We start from the raw sequence: 14,581 nt of genomic DNA, 5'->3' as shown, positions 1-14,581 counted from the left end.
TATACACACAGAGAATTCTTTATGCCTCTTTATTCCCAACTTTGTCAGCACTTTATAAAACCAGACTGGAGGCAGAGAGGCCTGAGGAGGCCCCCTTCCCCACCCCCAAGCTCAGCCAAGTTCTGAAAGATCTGCCTCTCCCTGTGGAGGGGACTCTGGGAGTGGGGTTGGGGCAGAGGGAACTGGGAGCTGGGCCAGGCCTGCTGGACCACACACTCCCCCTGCCAAAAGGGAAGCTGGGCCTGGAGAGGGGCAGGAAGCAGGACCAGCCCCGCAGTCCTGAGTCCTGGGGGCCTGCCCTCTCCTGCTGACTGACACTCTAGGGCTGGGACCCCTGCTGTCTCTAAATTACGACCCTCATAGCCCCGCCCACCTGCTACATCTGTATCCCCACCCCCGCCCTGTCCTCCCTAAATATATACAAATATACAGAGGGTTCCACCCCCTCTGGGGTGGGCCCCTTTTTCCACCTCCCTTTCTCCTCCCCTCCACTCCCCTCCACTGGGGCCCATGGCCTGGTCCCCAGCCCTCCCTGGGCACCAGCCTGGGGGTGGAGGGTGTGGACAAGAGGGACCCTTGTGCAAAGCAGCTGGCACTAGGGTGGGTGAGAGCAGGGACCGAGTCCCCACCCTCCCAGTGAGCACCGCCCTCTTCCCCTCAGTTTTGGGCTGCCCCCAAGCCTTCGGTCCTAAGAGCGGGAGACTACGGTGGGGATCTGGGCTGGAGTCCCAGACTCCTGGGTCCTTTTGGACGCAGCACCATCCTAGCAAGCGAAGTCTTCAAAGAGGCCTCCTGGGGGGTGGTGGTTTGGGAGCAGGCTGCCGGTGCCTCCGCCAGCGTGGCCCTGGCTTGGGCAGGGACTCTGCGAGGCGAAGAGGGAGTGGGACAGGGAGAGCTCAAGTGGTACCCCCAAACCTCACACAGCCAGCCTTTCCCTGTCCCCTGGGGCAGAGGCCTCAGGGGAGCCCAGGAACCCCTTCCCGCAGGCTAGTTCAGAAGTTATGGGGGGATTCAGTCCTGGGAGAGGACGCTGGCTGCATACTCTACAGCGCTCACCCTCACCTGCTCCTTCAGTTCCTGAAGCCCCAAAGTGGAGATGCCCCCAGTGGCGGTCCGGAGGGGGGTCTTGGGACGACGCCACACCCGCCTCAGTCGGTCCCAGGACACCTGGGGGTTCAGGGTGGGGGGATAGCAATGGGCTCAGGAAACTCGCTAGAGGAGAAGGACGGGCCTCACCAGGCCCACCTCATAGGACTTGCTGGCCCAGCAAACCCCCACTAGGATGCCCCAGTCCTCCTCACCCATCCCCCTCTCCTGACTTCTCAGCGCGCTCGGGCCTTCCCACCAGTCAGGGGACCCTGGTAAATAACCCTGAGCTTGACCTCCCGCCAGTCCAGCTCCACCAGGAAGCCTGCGCTGCCCCTCTGCTTTCCCCCCAGCCCCTCCTCCTACCCGCCACTCCCCATCTGGGTGGCCCCCACCAGGGCCCCACCCCTTGCCTCATAGATGTAGTCTAGGATCTCCAGCAGCGTGAGGACACTGGCTCCGATGAATAAGCCCATCTGTCCCCCGAGGTCTCCTGGGGAGCACGAGAGCAGTGTCAGAGGGGGCAGGCTGGTCCGGTCCACCCCCGTGGAATCGGGGCCGGGGCTCACCCAGCAGGGCTGGCAGGCCGTAGGCTGCTCGCTGCTCCATGGCCTCGGATGTCAGGGCTTCAAAAAAGACATCTAGGACCAGGAAGTTCTCCCTGCAGAGACAGGAAGCAGGGTATCCCTAAGGGGCCGTCTTCTTGAGGAGACGGCTGGCGGGACATCCCTGGCCCAGCAGATCCAGATCTGAGGCCCCCCTGTGCCAAGAAGCTCCCAAAAGCTGTGAGGGGAGACAGGCCCAGATGCCTGTCAGCTTCATCTTTTGAGGGCTAGCAAAGGGCCTGGGAGAATAAAACAAAACTCCTGGGCCGGCAAGATTCCCCCCCTGCCTTCTCTAAAGCAGCAAATAATAGTCACTTTGCCTCATCCCCATACCTCTCTTGAACCTTCAGTGGCTCCCTATTGCTTGACGGTCTACTCCAGAATTCCTCTTCCAGACTTTCAAGACTGCCCATGATCAGCTGCACTGTACCTTCTTATCCAGACCGCTTTTTTATCTTCTTCTTTCCACATAGCCTCCCTGCTGCTCAGGCTGGTCTTGACATCAGCCCACAGATCTCTAACTGGGATGCCTCCCCTCTCTCCTCTTCTCATGGACCCAAACCTGGGGTGCTCAGAGGCCCAGCTCATGCCTCCCCTGCTTCCCCTAGGCACATTCATCTCTCCTGGGGCCTAAGAATCAGTACCACACCTTCAAACATGGGCCCATCCACAAACTGGGGCATGAGTTTTGTGTTATAATCATCTCTGTCCCCATAGGAGCCAGCGCTGGGCTTGGCACTCAGAGGATGCTCAGCATTGGTAGATTGGCTGCAGGGTACCAGGCCCAAGGCTCAGTGGGACCCCTCCTGTGGGCCACCTGGCTCCTCCCCCATCCCTTCCAGTTCCTCTCCCTCTGCACAGCATTCACTGGACATGCATTTAACGGCTCCAGGTTGCTGGGGGAGAAAGACACGCAAACAGACATACAAAAGACATGTAAACACAAAACAGTGGGTAAATGCAACGACAGAGGTATGTACAGGGTGCTGTGGGAGTGCAGGTGAAAGGTGTTTGGACTAAGAAGGGCTCCCCTGGAGGTGGAGACACAGGATGTGACTTGGAGGATGGGTAGGGGTTAACCAGAAGAAAAGGATCGTGAAAGGCATTCCTGGCAGGAGACTCTTATTAACAAAGATGCGGCCCACTCCCAGCCTCCACCATGCACCAGGCCTGTTGAGGGTGGCCTCCACCACACACAGACACACACGCACGCACACACGCACACACACACACACACACACACATACATACCGTATGTAGGTCTCATTACGGTTGTATTTTCTTGCCAGGTAACGGGCTGAGCCCCTGTTGGGGATCCTGACCATGGAGATTTCTTTCCCGTAGCGGGTCAGGTTGCAGGGGGTAGGGCAGAAACACGGGCCTTCGGAGCCCCCACCCAGGGAATCTGCAACACAGAGGCGCCAGCTGTTGTGCGGGGTGGGATGGCCCAGAGGCCCACCAGCTGCAGGGAGGAAGCCTAGGGGCTGTCCCGAGGCAGGCACACCCACACTGAGGGCCTGGTCTGGCCAGCACTGGCACTGCCTGGAGGAGACTGGCTGGGAGTCCCTTCCTGGACCAGCTTCAGACCATCCAAGAAAGTGGGTGGAGGCAGAGCCCCCAGCACACTCCTATAGGCTCATCCCTCTGCTGCCCAGCCCCCAGGGACAGAGAGGTCCTCATGGCTCAGAGGGAGGGCACGGGCCATCCACCAGAGCTAATCAACCACATGAGGCCTCAGACACATGAGGGGCTTGGAGGGGATGCTGGGATGAAAGGGATTTATGCATGTTTTCACATATGCCTGTGGATGAGTGGATGGATGAGTGGATACATGGATGGATGGATGGACGGACAGAAGAACAAATGGGCAGGGTCATTATGCTCACTATGCTGGGTTTTCTCTGTTCGCCCCTTCAGATCCACTCTCCACTCTCCCCACCTTGCTCTGTCCCAGGATGCTGATCTCTGCCAAATGCATCACCTAGACTCCCTGTCCTGTGGCTTTGGGTTGGGTTTGGCCAATGGGAAACCCCGTCAGGATCACAGGGCAAGGAGGGGAGAGATGCCAGGGTATTTCTTCCCTGGCTTCCTCACTGCAGGGCTTAGGTTGGCAGAGGCTGCGTCTTTCCTCTTGTGGTCCCGGCTCCCGGCTCCTGTCCATCTCAGACAGCCACAGGTCCCTCTCTGGGTGCCAGTAGCAACCCCTCCCTTTGCCCCTTCAGGCGCGGGGGGAAGAAAGGCTCCTTAGTTCTGTGGAGTCTCACCACCCCTTGTGGTTCCCTTATCCCCACTTACATCTGTTCCTTCATTAAACACGCTTCAATCACCCCTTTGGCGGATGTAGTTGGTGTGTGGGACACAGAAGGTGTGATTCTACTGCCCCAGCACCTCAAACCCGCCCCCGTGGCCCCAGCATCTGGATTACCGCAGTGCTCTCCTGACCGGTCACCCTGTTCCTGGTCTTCCTCCCCGCTTGTCCATCCTCACATCTAATCAGAGTCCCCTTCCTAAAATCAGAAGACATTCTTGCCTTGCCTTAAGCCATTGTTGGCTTCCCAGAGCCGCCTCCACACTTTCCACGCCCTCCTTTGTTCTCTGACCTCCAGCCACACTGACCTTTCAGGGCTCCAGACACACACGCTCTCTCTGGCCACAGGTCTTTAGCACGAGCTGTTCCCACTGCCTAGAACACGTCCCCCCTTTTCACCTGGCTGACTCTTCCACACCCTTCCAGTCTCAGCTCATATGTCACTTCCTCTGGGAATCCTCCCTGCCTGCCCAGGTGAGGCTGCATGCCCTTGCTGGGGCCCTGTAGGATCGCTGAGGTTCCCCTACACAAGGACTAACACGCTGTGTTGTGATGCCCACCCACAGCCCCGCTAGGCAGTAAGCTCCACAAGAGCGGGGCTCTTGTTCCCACTTTTACCTCTGGCACCAGTGCAGGCTGTAAACATCTGTAGAGTGAATAAATGAATGAATGAATGAAGTGTGGATCAGGCGAGACCTATGGACAGATGGGGTTGCCTTACTCACACGGATAGCCAGCAATACATCTTTCCTCATACCAAGGGAGAAGTCATTTCACTTTCCCAGAGAGGCAAGCTCATTGGCTGAACCAAGATGAGAAGCCCCGCCCTTCACTCTCAGTTCCAGTTCTCTGCAACCCCCCACCCTGCTGCCTCCACCACAACTGCAAAGGTCCTCAGACCCCTGGAGGTATGGGATAAGGCTCAACCCCCGGGGAAAAAACCCCAGGAAGAGACTGGGAGGAGGGGAGCCAAGGCAGTGAGGAGCAGGGTGCACAGAGAGATGGAGAGGAGGAGGGGGACGGAGAGGCAGGGAGGGGAGAAGGCAGCACGGACCCAGTGTGTGGTCAGCACACTCGATGTAGATATTTGGCGGGCAGATGGTCTCATTGCCTGAAAGGAGAGAAGATTATTCCTGGAGTCTATAGTTCCATCCACTCTCCCCTCCCATATTCCCAAATGTGGGCACACACATGCATGCACACACATAAATATGCGCACATGAATTTATACATGCCTGTGCATAGAAGCATGGAGATGTATGCATGCATATATGCACGTAAATCCATGCGTGCTTGCACACACACACATATGCACATGCATTTGCAAGCGCATGTTCAAGCACATGCACACAACCTCAAGTACAAAAGTACAGATATGCACAAGTACATGTACGCATAAATACATGTTAACAGGCACACAAACATGCATGTGTGCATCCCATATGCATACGTGAAAGCATGCATAAAATCCCGAACACATACCATGTACACTCACGTGGGCAGAGACGTGCACAAACGTTGTCATACACATGCACCTGCCCCCCTGCACATGAGCAGTGTTCTGCCCTTGGAGGTTCTGGAGCCTGGCAGGGTGACACAGGGGGGTGGGGTGCCCACCTGGCATGTGCACCATCCGGCAGTGGCAGCGCTGAAGCACGGCCTCCTTTTCACAGCGCAGCCGGCAGGCAGACACACTGTAGGCCGAGTAGCCTTGAAGCTCAGGCTCCCTGAGCCCACTCTCCGCTCGGCAGTTGCCCCAGGGCTGGGGCAGATAGGTCAGCTGCAGAGGTGGGGCATGACGGGGTCACGCACAGACGTCCCACCTGGCCCTCCGGCGCCCACAGCCCCAGTAAAGTCCATGGGAGGACTGGTGGGATGCGAGCTTCTGGGGGGCAGATCTGGTCAGCATTCCCTCTGAGCCCAAAGGCCCGGCCCCATGCCTGACCCAGGACCCAGCTGGAGGTGCTCACCCGCTGTTCCTGGCAGGACACAAAGGTCTGGAAGCCTGGGGACACGCCGAAGCCCAGCTGGTGGATGTAGGGTGGCTCCTCCTGGCTGTGGATTTGCACTCGGATGCCTGCCTCAAACGATGTCTCGTCTGCACGGTAGAGATGGGGACCTTTGGAAACCCATCCCAGGCAGAGGACCCAGGCCAGAGCCCCTGTCCCTTTCCCGCCTGCGTACTTGTCTCTCTCCAGATGGGCAGGTACTCCTCCTGCTGGATGTCCAGCATGATCTCCAGGCCACTGCCCATGCCCCCCACCCGGCTGGGCAGTGAGCTCTGTGGATCCGCGTTGAAGGTATAACACTTCCCATAGCGAGTATAGACCTGGGGATAAGAGACAGGAGTGGGAGGGGCAGGGGTGTGGAGGGGGGGAGATGAAAGACAATGCCTTAGGCTTAGGGTTCCCTGTCCCCTGTGAGGGCCACCAGACCTGCCTGGTCACCCCTGTCCCATATCCCAGCAACCAACCGACAGCCCAGCCTCCCTTGAGCTCCATCTTTTCTACTGACATCCTCTCTTAGATGATTAAAAGGCACCTCCAGCTTAACATATCAGTAGCAGAACTCTTGGACTTCCCTGGTGGCGCAGCGGTTAAGAATCCTCCTGACAATGCAGCGGACACAGATTCGAGCCCTGGTCCGGGAAGATCCCACATGCTGTGGAGCAACTAAGCCCATGGACCACAGCTACTGAGCCTGTGCTCTAGAGCCCGCGAGCCACAACTACTGAGCCCGTGTGCCACAACTACTGAAGCCCGCGTGCCTAGAGACCATGCTCCGCAACAAGAGAAGCCACCGCAATAAGAAGCCCACGCACCGCAGCGAACAGTAGCCCCCGCTCACCGCCATTAGAGAAAGCCCGTGTGCAGCAACGAAGACCCAAAGCGGTCTAAATAAATAAATAAATAAATTGATTTAAAAAAATTAGCAGAACTCTTGATGTCTTCCCAGATCCTGTCCCCGACCCATTCTCCTCTTATGAGTAAAGGGCCCCACTATCTACCTAGTTTCTCAAGTCAGAATCCCTGAAATCTCCCTCTCCCGGTAGGTTGGTTGCTGGGATATGGGACAGGGGTCACCAGGCATACAATCCAGCTGCTGTCCCAGGCAATATCTATTTAGAACCCATCTACTTTCCTTCCATCTCATGTCCCCCTTTCACCATCATCCCTCCCCGGCCATGGCGGCAGGCTCCTAACCGGTGTCCTTCATCCGTCTTTGCCTCTCCTTCCAGGCCATTCACTACACAGTAGCCAGAGTGCTCATTCTAAACTGAGGAGATGCAATCAAGTCACTTGCCAACTTGAAGTCCACCAATGGCTTCCCATTTCCCAGAGAATAAAGCCAAATTCCTTCCCTTGCCTGAAGGTCTCCACGTGAGGTGACCTTTGCCTCTGTCTCCTGCCTTTCCACTCCCAGATCTCTGAGACAAATTCAAACTTACGGAGCGACTTCCCTCCCCAGGCCTTTGTTCACACAGTTCCCTCACCTGGAATGCTCCCCTCCCCCCAGTTGGCATGGATAGCTGCTCACCTTTTAAGCCTGAGGTTGTGTCCCTTCTTCAGATGCACACTCATATACCACACACACGTTCCCAGCGTCAGCCTCCCCTCATCAAACGCATTTGTTGGTTTGCTCAAAGTCCTCATCAAGACCTGAGATGATCTTGCTTATCTGTTTGCCTCCGTGTTCATTGCTCATCTTCCCCCCACTGGAGTTCATGCTGCACAGGGGCAATGAGTCCAGCACCTGGCCCAGTGCGGGGCACAAAGGATACTTTAATAAACGGTTCCGCCAGAGCAAAAGCTGCCAATTTCCCTTTTCCTCTGCGGAGAGTCCTACCATGTGGACACCAGATGGCGCCGGAGCCCCAGAGATGGAAGCCGAGGCTCTGGCGGGGACATAGCTGCCGTTGGGAGTTGCAAGCAGCTGGGGTGGGGAGGAGGTTGAGGGAGAGGCAGATGGGAGTTCCCCCCTGCCAGGCTCACCCCACAGAGACCAGCCCCCGGGTCAAACCCATCACAGGTGGCACCTTCCCTGGGGGTAAGGAGGTCAGCACACTCAATCACTCTCTCTCTCCCTGGCCCCTCTCCTTGGGAACATTTTCACTCTGGTGAAAGCTGGGAGAAAAGGCATGAGGCAGTGTAAGGGAAAAGATTCCTAAATGCCTAGCTCCAGAGGGAGGCTGTGGAAGGGAGAGGGCTGGGTGGAGGGCAGTAGGAGTGAGGAGTTCTAAGAACTGGGGACCTGGGGGTGCCCTCGTTGTGAGGCAGGGTTGTCTCCCATCCCCATCCCCCTGGGTTAATCGCCCTGCTGATTCTCCCCTCTCAAGACAGTTCTTCTATCACCCAAACACCCTGCCTCAGATTCCCAAAAGAAAAGCACGCAAATAACAAGAACTGTACATTTTACAAAACATGGCAACATCTGCCACCCCATTTCATCTCCTCAGCCACTCTGTTATCAGGTAGGTTTAATTAGCCCGATTAATACAGATGAGGAAACCAGAGCTCAGAGAGGTGACGTGACTTGCCCAAGGTCACACAGCTTAGGGGGAGAGGTGGAACTCATTGAGATGCAAGACTCAAGGTGTTCCCACAATCCATTACCGGCAACTCCCCCAACCCAAGCCTACACCACCCCAAGCCCTGGCTCCTGCTTCAGCCCCATCCAGCTGAAATGAGACTGGAATCTCAATGCTCGACCCCTTTTCTTCCATCCCTCCTTCCCTTGCACTCTACTCCTCTATACCTTCCTTACTCTCTTCTCCATATCTGCTGCCTCTCAATTCAATTCCTCGCCTGTCCCTACCCGCCTCCTTCTGCACCCTCGCCGGCTTCTGGGTTCCAGTCTTTGACTTTGTCTGTATCACCCCTGCCGCAGCTCCCTGTTGTGTGTCCATCTGTGGGGCAGGAGTAGGCATCACTGACAGTCCCAGAGCACCCGCTCTGCCCCAGGCACTGCACTAAATGCTTAATATGCTCTTTCCAATCGAATCTCACAATGACCCTACATCCTACAGATGAGGAAACTGAGGCTCCGAGAGGTTGGCTGATTTGCCAAGGTCTCCAGGATCAGTGCTTCTCAAACTTTAATGTGCACACAAAGCACCTGGGGATCTTGCTAAAATGCAGATTCTGATTCAGTGAACGTGTGTTGGGGAGCAGGACTGAGAGTCTGCATTTCTAACAACCTGCTGGTCTGCAGACCGCACCGTGAGTAGAAAGGCCCTAGTTGAAGGGACAAGAGTCCAGCGAGACAGCCTGACTCTAGACCTGTGCTTTTACATGTCACTGGAGGGAGGAGAGCCCTGAAGCGGGCTGGAGGCAAGATCCCTGTGTCCTCAGTGGTGTGGGAAAGGCAGATGGGGGGAATATGTAAGTATTTGCCCCAAATCTCAAAGCACTCATCCCCTTCCTATTTCGGGCCAAGAAGATGCTGGAATCAGCTCTTGCTGCTGCAGCCATTTTTCAGTGTGTGCTCCAGTTGGGAGGCTAAACAAGGCATGAGCTGCGTGGGGGATCCCAGTAGTGAGCTGCTCACTCGTGCCCCCCAGTGTGCAGCGGCTGACCCTGACCGCTGGGCACTGTCATGGTCTCTCCTATGGGACCATGGACTCCCTGAGGCTGGGAGCCCCGTTTCATCATCTTGGTATCCCCAGAGCCCAGTGCAATTTGCAGAAGGAGGAGTGAGGTTGAGGGAAGGAATGCAAAGTGAACATTATCAAACATTCCCACTTTGTACCGGGTCCTGTACTTTTGATCTATTTTCTCCTTTGAGCCTCCAAGAAAACCACATGAGGTAAGCATTGCAGCCCCCGTTTCATGTTGAGGAAGCTCAGAGAGGGAAAATGACTTGGCTAAGGGCACACAGCAAGTAAATGACAGCAGAGATTCGAGCAGAACTGAGCCTGATGCCAAAGCAGAGTTAGTGCTTATAAAACACCTGGTAGGTGTTCAGTGAATGAATGAGTCTGGTAGCCTCCTGAACCTGGGTGGGGCTGGGGCAGCCCCCCTACTGGATACCTCCACCACATAGACACAGACACAGGCTACATGACACTGAGCCTCTCCCTGTGCAGGGCAGAGCCAACTGGGAAGGCTTTGGCTCCAGTGGCTTCAGATGGTGGTGGCTACCTGGTACGTCTGCCCTTGAGGCGAATGTGCAGAGTGGGGGTGACAAAGGGAGATGGGTGGAAGGACTCTGGGTCTGCTGATGGACAATGCTCTGCAGGGAGTGGACAGGCCAGACTGGCAGGGCCAGGACACCTGCACAGCCCGGGTCAGGCCCGCAGAGCAGAGCGTTGCCCTGGAGACGGTCCCTGGGCCAGGCAGGCAGCAGCGGGTGGAGCCGCCAGCTCCTAAGTGGCAGAACTCTGGTAGCAGCACAGCCCACAACCTCTTCCATGGAGACGGCACGGCGGCTCTGCCACAGGGTCCCACTGGCTGTCCACTGCTCTCTCCCAAATGGCCCTAGAGGATGGTGTGTGGACAGGAGTTGAGGGTCCAGAGTCCAGCCACGGAAAGGGGCAGCTCCTGGGCCAGGATGTGCCCTGACGGGCCAAGGGGCTATTTCCAGATCCCACCCCCCCCCCCACAACCAGCCTCAGCCTCTGGGCCCTGTCCCCATCTCAGAGCCCACCTTCTTCTTCCGTCTGGCTCTCCCTCTTCTCGGCCCTCCCTTGCTCTCTGCCTTCACTCCTAGGTCCATCCCCCTGGCCCTGGGCTGAACCCCTCCGGACCTAGGTTGGACGGCTTCTAGACAGGTCTATGTCCATGCTGCAGGCAGACCCTTGGACCAGCTTCCTTCCTGCCAGCCCTCTGCCTGTCCCTCTCGGACCACCTCCCCTTTAGTGTTGGCCTGGACCCTGCCCTGGGTCTGTCCATCTCCCTAGCCTCGGTCGCCTGATCTGTCTCTCTCTCAGGTCTTTCTCCATCCTCCTGGGCTGTCTGTCCTCAGCATCTGATCAATTATCCGTCTGGCCTGTGTCTCTGTCCCTTGCCCTCTGTCAGCCTGTCCATCACCCTGGCCTCGCCTTTCTCCCATTGGCCTGGCTGCCTCCCCAGCCTCTCTGTTCTTTTGCCCGCTGCATCTCTATCCTGTTTCCGTTTCTGTCTATTCTCTAGTCTAGGTGTCCAGTCACTGACTCTCGTATTCCTCCTCTTGACTTTTCCCTGGGCCTAAAGCCACCTCCCCAAGCCAGGAACCCCTCCCCAGGCGCCCTTCCCTCCTTCTCCCTGCCCTCCCCTCCAGGTCTGCCCTAGACAATGATCAGGGTCGGAGAGATCCGTCCAGAGCTTGCTCCTCTGAGCAGTGGCTTCTCTCTCAGTCCCTTGAGTTCCATCTGTCCACAGCTCCCATTTCCTTGAAAAGCTCTCCCTGGCTGGCTGACTGGCTGGCTGGCTGGCTCGAATTCTTACCCGCCCCTCCCCACCCCACCCCCTCATCCTCCCTGCAGTCACGGAGCCCACAGGGTTAACAGGCAATTAGCAGGGCCAGGGCTCAGAGCGGTGGGGGAGAGGGCTCCGGGCCTCCAGGAGATAAGAAGCAGCCAGGAACAGCCAAGGCTGGGCTAATCCCAGCGCTAATCTGCAGCCTGGGCTTTATCTCCAGCGCCTTCTGGGCACCCTGCCTCTGCCAAGGCCTTGGCACCTCCCCCCAGCCCTCTTTTCCATGGCAGCTTTATCCCTCCAAATTCCATCAGCCCTCTCCTGATGTGGTCTAGCCCCATGCCTCTCACTTAGGCCCCTGGAACGAACTCCTCTTAATCCTGCAGTGCCCTGGGGTCCAGAGTGGGCCAATGGAAGCGGGTACATCTTCATCTGCCCTGGATTGTGGCTAGCATTCCAAGTCAGATGGCTCTCGGGCCCCAGCTTCACTCAGGGGTGGCCCAAGCATCCAGGTTCAAAGCCTTCTCCTCCTCTGTCCTCGCCAGGGAAGATAGAACCAACTCAGAATGCCTGGGGTGTCTGAGCTGGTCAGAACTGGGAAGTAACTCAGTCCAAACCCTCATTGTACAAAGGCCAAATCAGAAGCCTAGAGATGGCAAGGGACATATCCAAGGGCATACAGAACAAAGAGGGCACATTCAGAATTAGAACCCAGTCCCCCGCCCCCCACTGGGCCCCAGCATTCTCCACTAACCTCCATCACCCCCCTGGGGGTCAGTAGACCCTGATGCCAGCTCTGGCTCCACCAGTGACAGCTGTGTAACCTTGGTTAGTAAAGTGATTTTTTTGACTTCTTTGGTGCTCAGTTTCCTCATTCGTCAAGTGGGGATAGAAATTCCTGCTCGACTTATTTCACAGGTTGGTTATAAGTCTCAAAAGAAATGAAGTAGGTGAAAGGCATTTGCAAGGTAAAATTATACACATGAGCCCTCAATATTAGTAATAAGAGTGTTGTGGAGACCAGTAAGGTCCGAATTGAGGCAGAGATCGACCATTGAATATGGTGCTGGAAAAGGATCCACCTAAACTTCATAACATGGAAAAACGGGTGCACATTTTGGAGCCTGACAGAATAGGGTTCAAATCCTGGCTCTGCCACCAGCCTTGGACAAACAACCTTGGGTGGCGATTTAACCTCTCTGAGCCTCAGTTTACTTATCAGTAAAAGGGGGAATGGTAATTCCTCCTCCTAAGGTTAGTAGTGAGGATCAGAGATAAGTCCATACTGATGCATGCAAGGTGCCCAAGAAAGCAGGGGAGCCCATTTAGGGAATCTTCTTGCCAAGATGGTGCAGCCATTTGATCTTGGCTCCCCACTGGGCCCATTCTCACATGGCATCATGCACCTTGGTAAAAGCTCTCTCAGCAATTGTGGGAGAGGATGGAATTCTGTCAGAGCAAACCCCCCAGGATTTGAGATCTGGCTCTCCTATCAGAGGAGGATACAGGCCTGCAGCCCTGCCCTTACTGTCTGTGGGATTCGGGTTCAGTCATTTAACCTCTCTGACCCTCCATTTTTCATCTGTAAAATAGGAATAATAGGCATCGTCGGAGGTGTTATGAGGAAAGAGATAATGTACACAAAAAATAGCCACAGTTAACATTTATTCAGTGCTTACTCTGTGGCAAGCAAAGTCCTAAGCCTTTTATATAAATTAACTCCTTAATTCTCACAAAAACCGTCTACTGGAGGTTTCTAAACATCTCCATTTTACAGACAAGACAATGGAAGTCCAGAGAGGGTAAGGAGCTGGCCAGAGTCACATGACGTGGCAGAGGAGGGGACCAGGTGATCTGGCACTGGACTCTGCGCTCACAGCCACTGTGTGCTGATACATACCTGGCACAGCCCCAGTGAATAGTAGGTGCTCAAGAAATGGTGGGTGGGGACTTCCCTGGTGGCGCAGTGGTTAGGAATCCGCCTGCCAGTGCAGGGGACACGGGTTCGAGCCCTGGTCCAGGAAGATCCCACATGCCGCTGTGCAACTAAGCCCGTGCACCACAACTACTGAGCCTGTGTGCCACAACTACTGAGCCTGCGCGCCTAGAGCCCATGCTCCACAACAAGAGAAGCCACTGCATTGAGAGGCCCGCACACCGCAACAAAGAGTAGCCCCCGCTCTCCGCAACTAGAGGAAGCCCGCACGCAGCAACGAAGACCGGATGCAGCCAAAAATAAATAAATAAATGAATAAATTTATTAAAAAAAAAAAAAAAGAAATGGTGGGTGTTCACATAACACTTACTTGTCCAACACTGTTCCTTGAGCCTGTACAATATGCCAGGTACTATGCTTGCTGCTGGGGACGATTTGGAGAACAAAATCACTGGTCTCTGCCCTGAGGGAGTTGGCTGTCTGGCCCCAGAGGCATTCATTCATTCCAAAAGTGTTTATTGAGCACCTAGGCTGGGAGCCAGGTGTACAGCAGTGGTGAACAAAGCACACAAAACCAACAATCCCAGGCATAGGCAAATCATTACGAGCTGGTATAGGTGGTATGATAGGGAGACCAATCCAAGTCCCTTGAGAGTGGAACAGGAATTCGACTTGGGTTGGAGAGTAAAGCTTCCCAGAGCAAGTGCACTCATCCACCCAGGAAAGGCATCTGATCACACCACAGTCAGACACAGGGAGAATAGCCCCCCACCCTACCCCACCCCCCGCCCCTAGTGCGCCTGCCCTCCCCCACAGGGTCAACGCAGCATCCCCCCAGCCCACAGCCACCCAGGTGCTTTTCAAGGCGACTTCTTCTCCAAGGTAGAAGTGCTTGTGAGTCTAGGAGGAAATGGGCACGATGTTTGAGCAAATGTAAATGTGTGGGCAGTAGTGAAGTAGGAGAGAGTCAAGGCCGTATGACTCCAGGCTGAGGCCGAGCTGGAGCTGGGAGCCCGGAGCGCTTGGGGCCGTGGAAGAACACGGTGAACTCAGGGAGCGCCGCGTCTCCACTGGAGAGGAGAGAGCGGGGCCTCCAGGACGCAGGTAAACAGCCAAACCTGTTCCCAGGTAGCGGCCGCATAAGCCTTAAACCCTAGAAAGTCAGTTTTTCAGACGGGAATATTTTTAATTTGTAACGAAGTCCTTCCCTGATGTTCCAGCCCTCGATGCAAAGTTATTCGTTAAGAGCTTG

At 55.8% G+C, this 14,581-nt stretch overlaps 1 protein-coding gene across 2 annotated transcripts in view; it reads right to left on the bottom strand.

Annotated features, from left to right (window-relative positions):
* Positions 1–419: 419 nt before the first annotated feature.
* The window catches only part of ASIC4 (acid sensing ion channel subunit family member 4), a 23,613-nt gene continuing 9,451 nt past the window's right edge, over positions 420–14,581 (bottom strand). The window contains exons 2-10 of one of the 2 annotated variants that reach the window (XM_082466613.1): positions 6,184–6,328; positions 5,970–6,097; positions 5,617–5,779; positions 5,054–5,110; positions 2,943–3,096; positions 1,656–1,747; positions 1,500–1,579; positions 1,063–1,167; positions 420–862 (exon numbers count right to left, since the gene is read on the bottom strand). In XM_082466613.1, the coding sequence (XP_082322739.1) occupies positions 764–862; positions 1,063–1,167; positions 1,500–1,579; positions 1,656–1,747; positions 2,943–3,096; positions 5,054–5,110; positions 5,617–5,779; positions 5,970–6,097; positions 6,184–6,328 (1,023 nt within the window). In that variant the 3' untranslated portion in view covers positions 420–763. The remainder of the gene's footprint in view (positions 863–1,062; positions 1,168–1,499; positions 1,580–1,655; positions 1,748–2,942; positions 3,097–5,053; positions 5,111–5,616; positions 5,780–5,969; positions 6,098–6,183; positions 6,329–14,581) is intronic. The other variant, XM_082466614.1, reaches the window with a different exon arrangement.

This window comes from Balaenoptera physalus (assembly GCF_965194825.1).
Source record: "Balaenoptera physalus genome assembly, chromosome: 6".
Taxonomy (NCBI): domain Eukaryota; kingdom Metazoa; phylum Chordata; class Mammalia; order Artiodactyla; family Balaenopteridae; genus Balaenoptera; species Balaenoptera physalus.
This window is presented reverse-complemented; position numbering and strand designations above follow the sequence as displayed.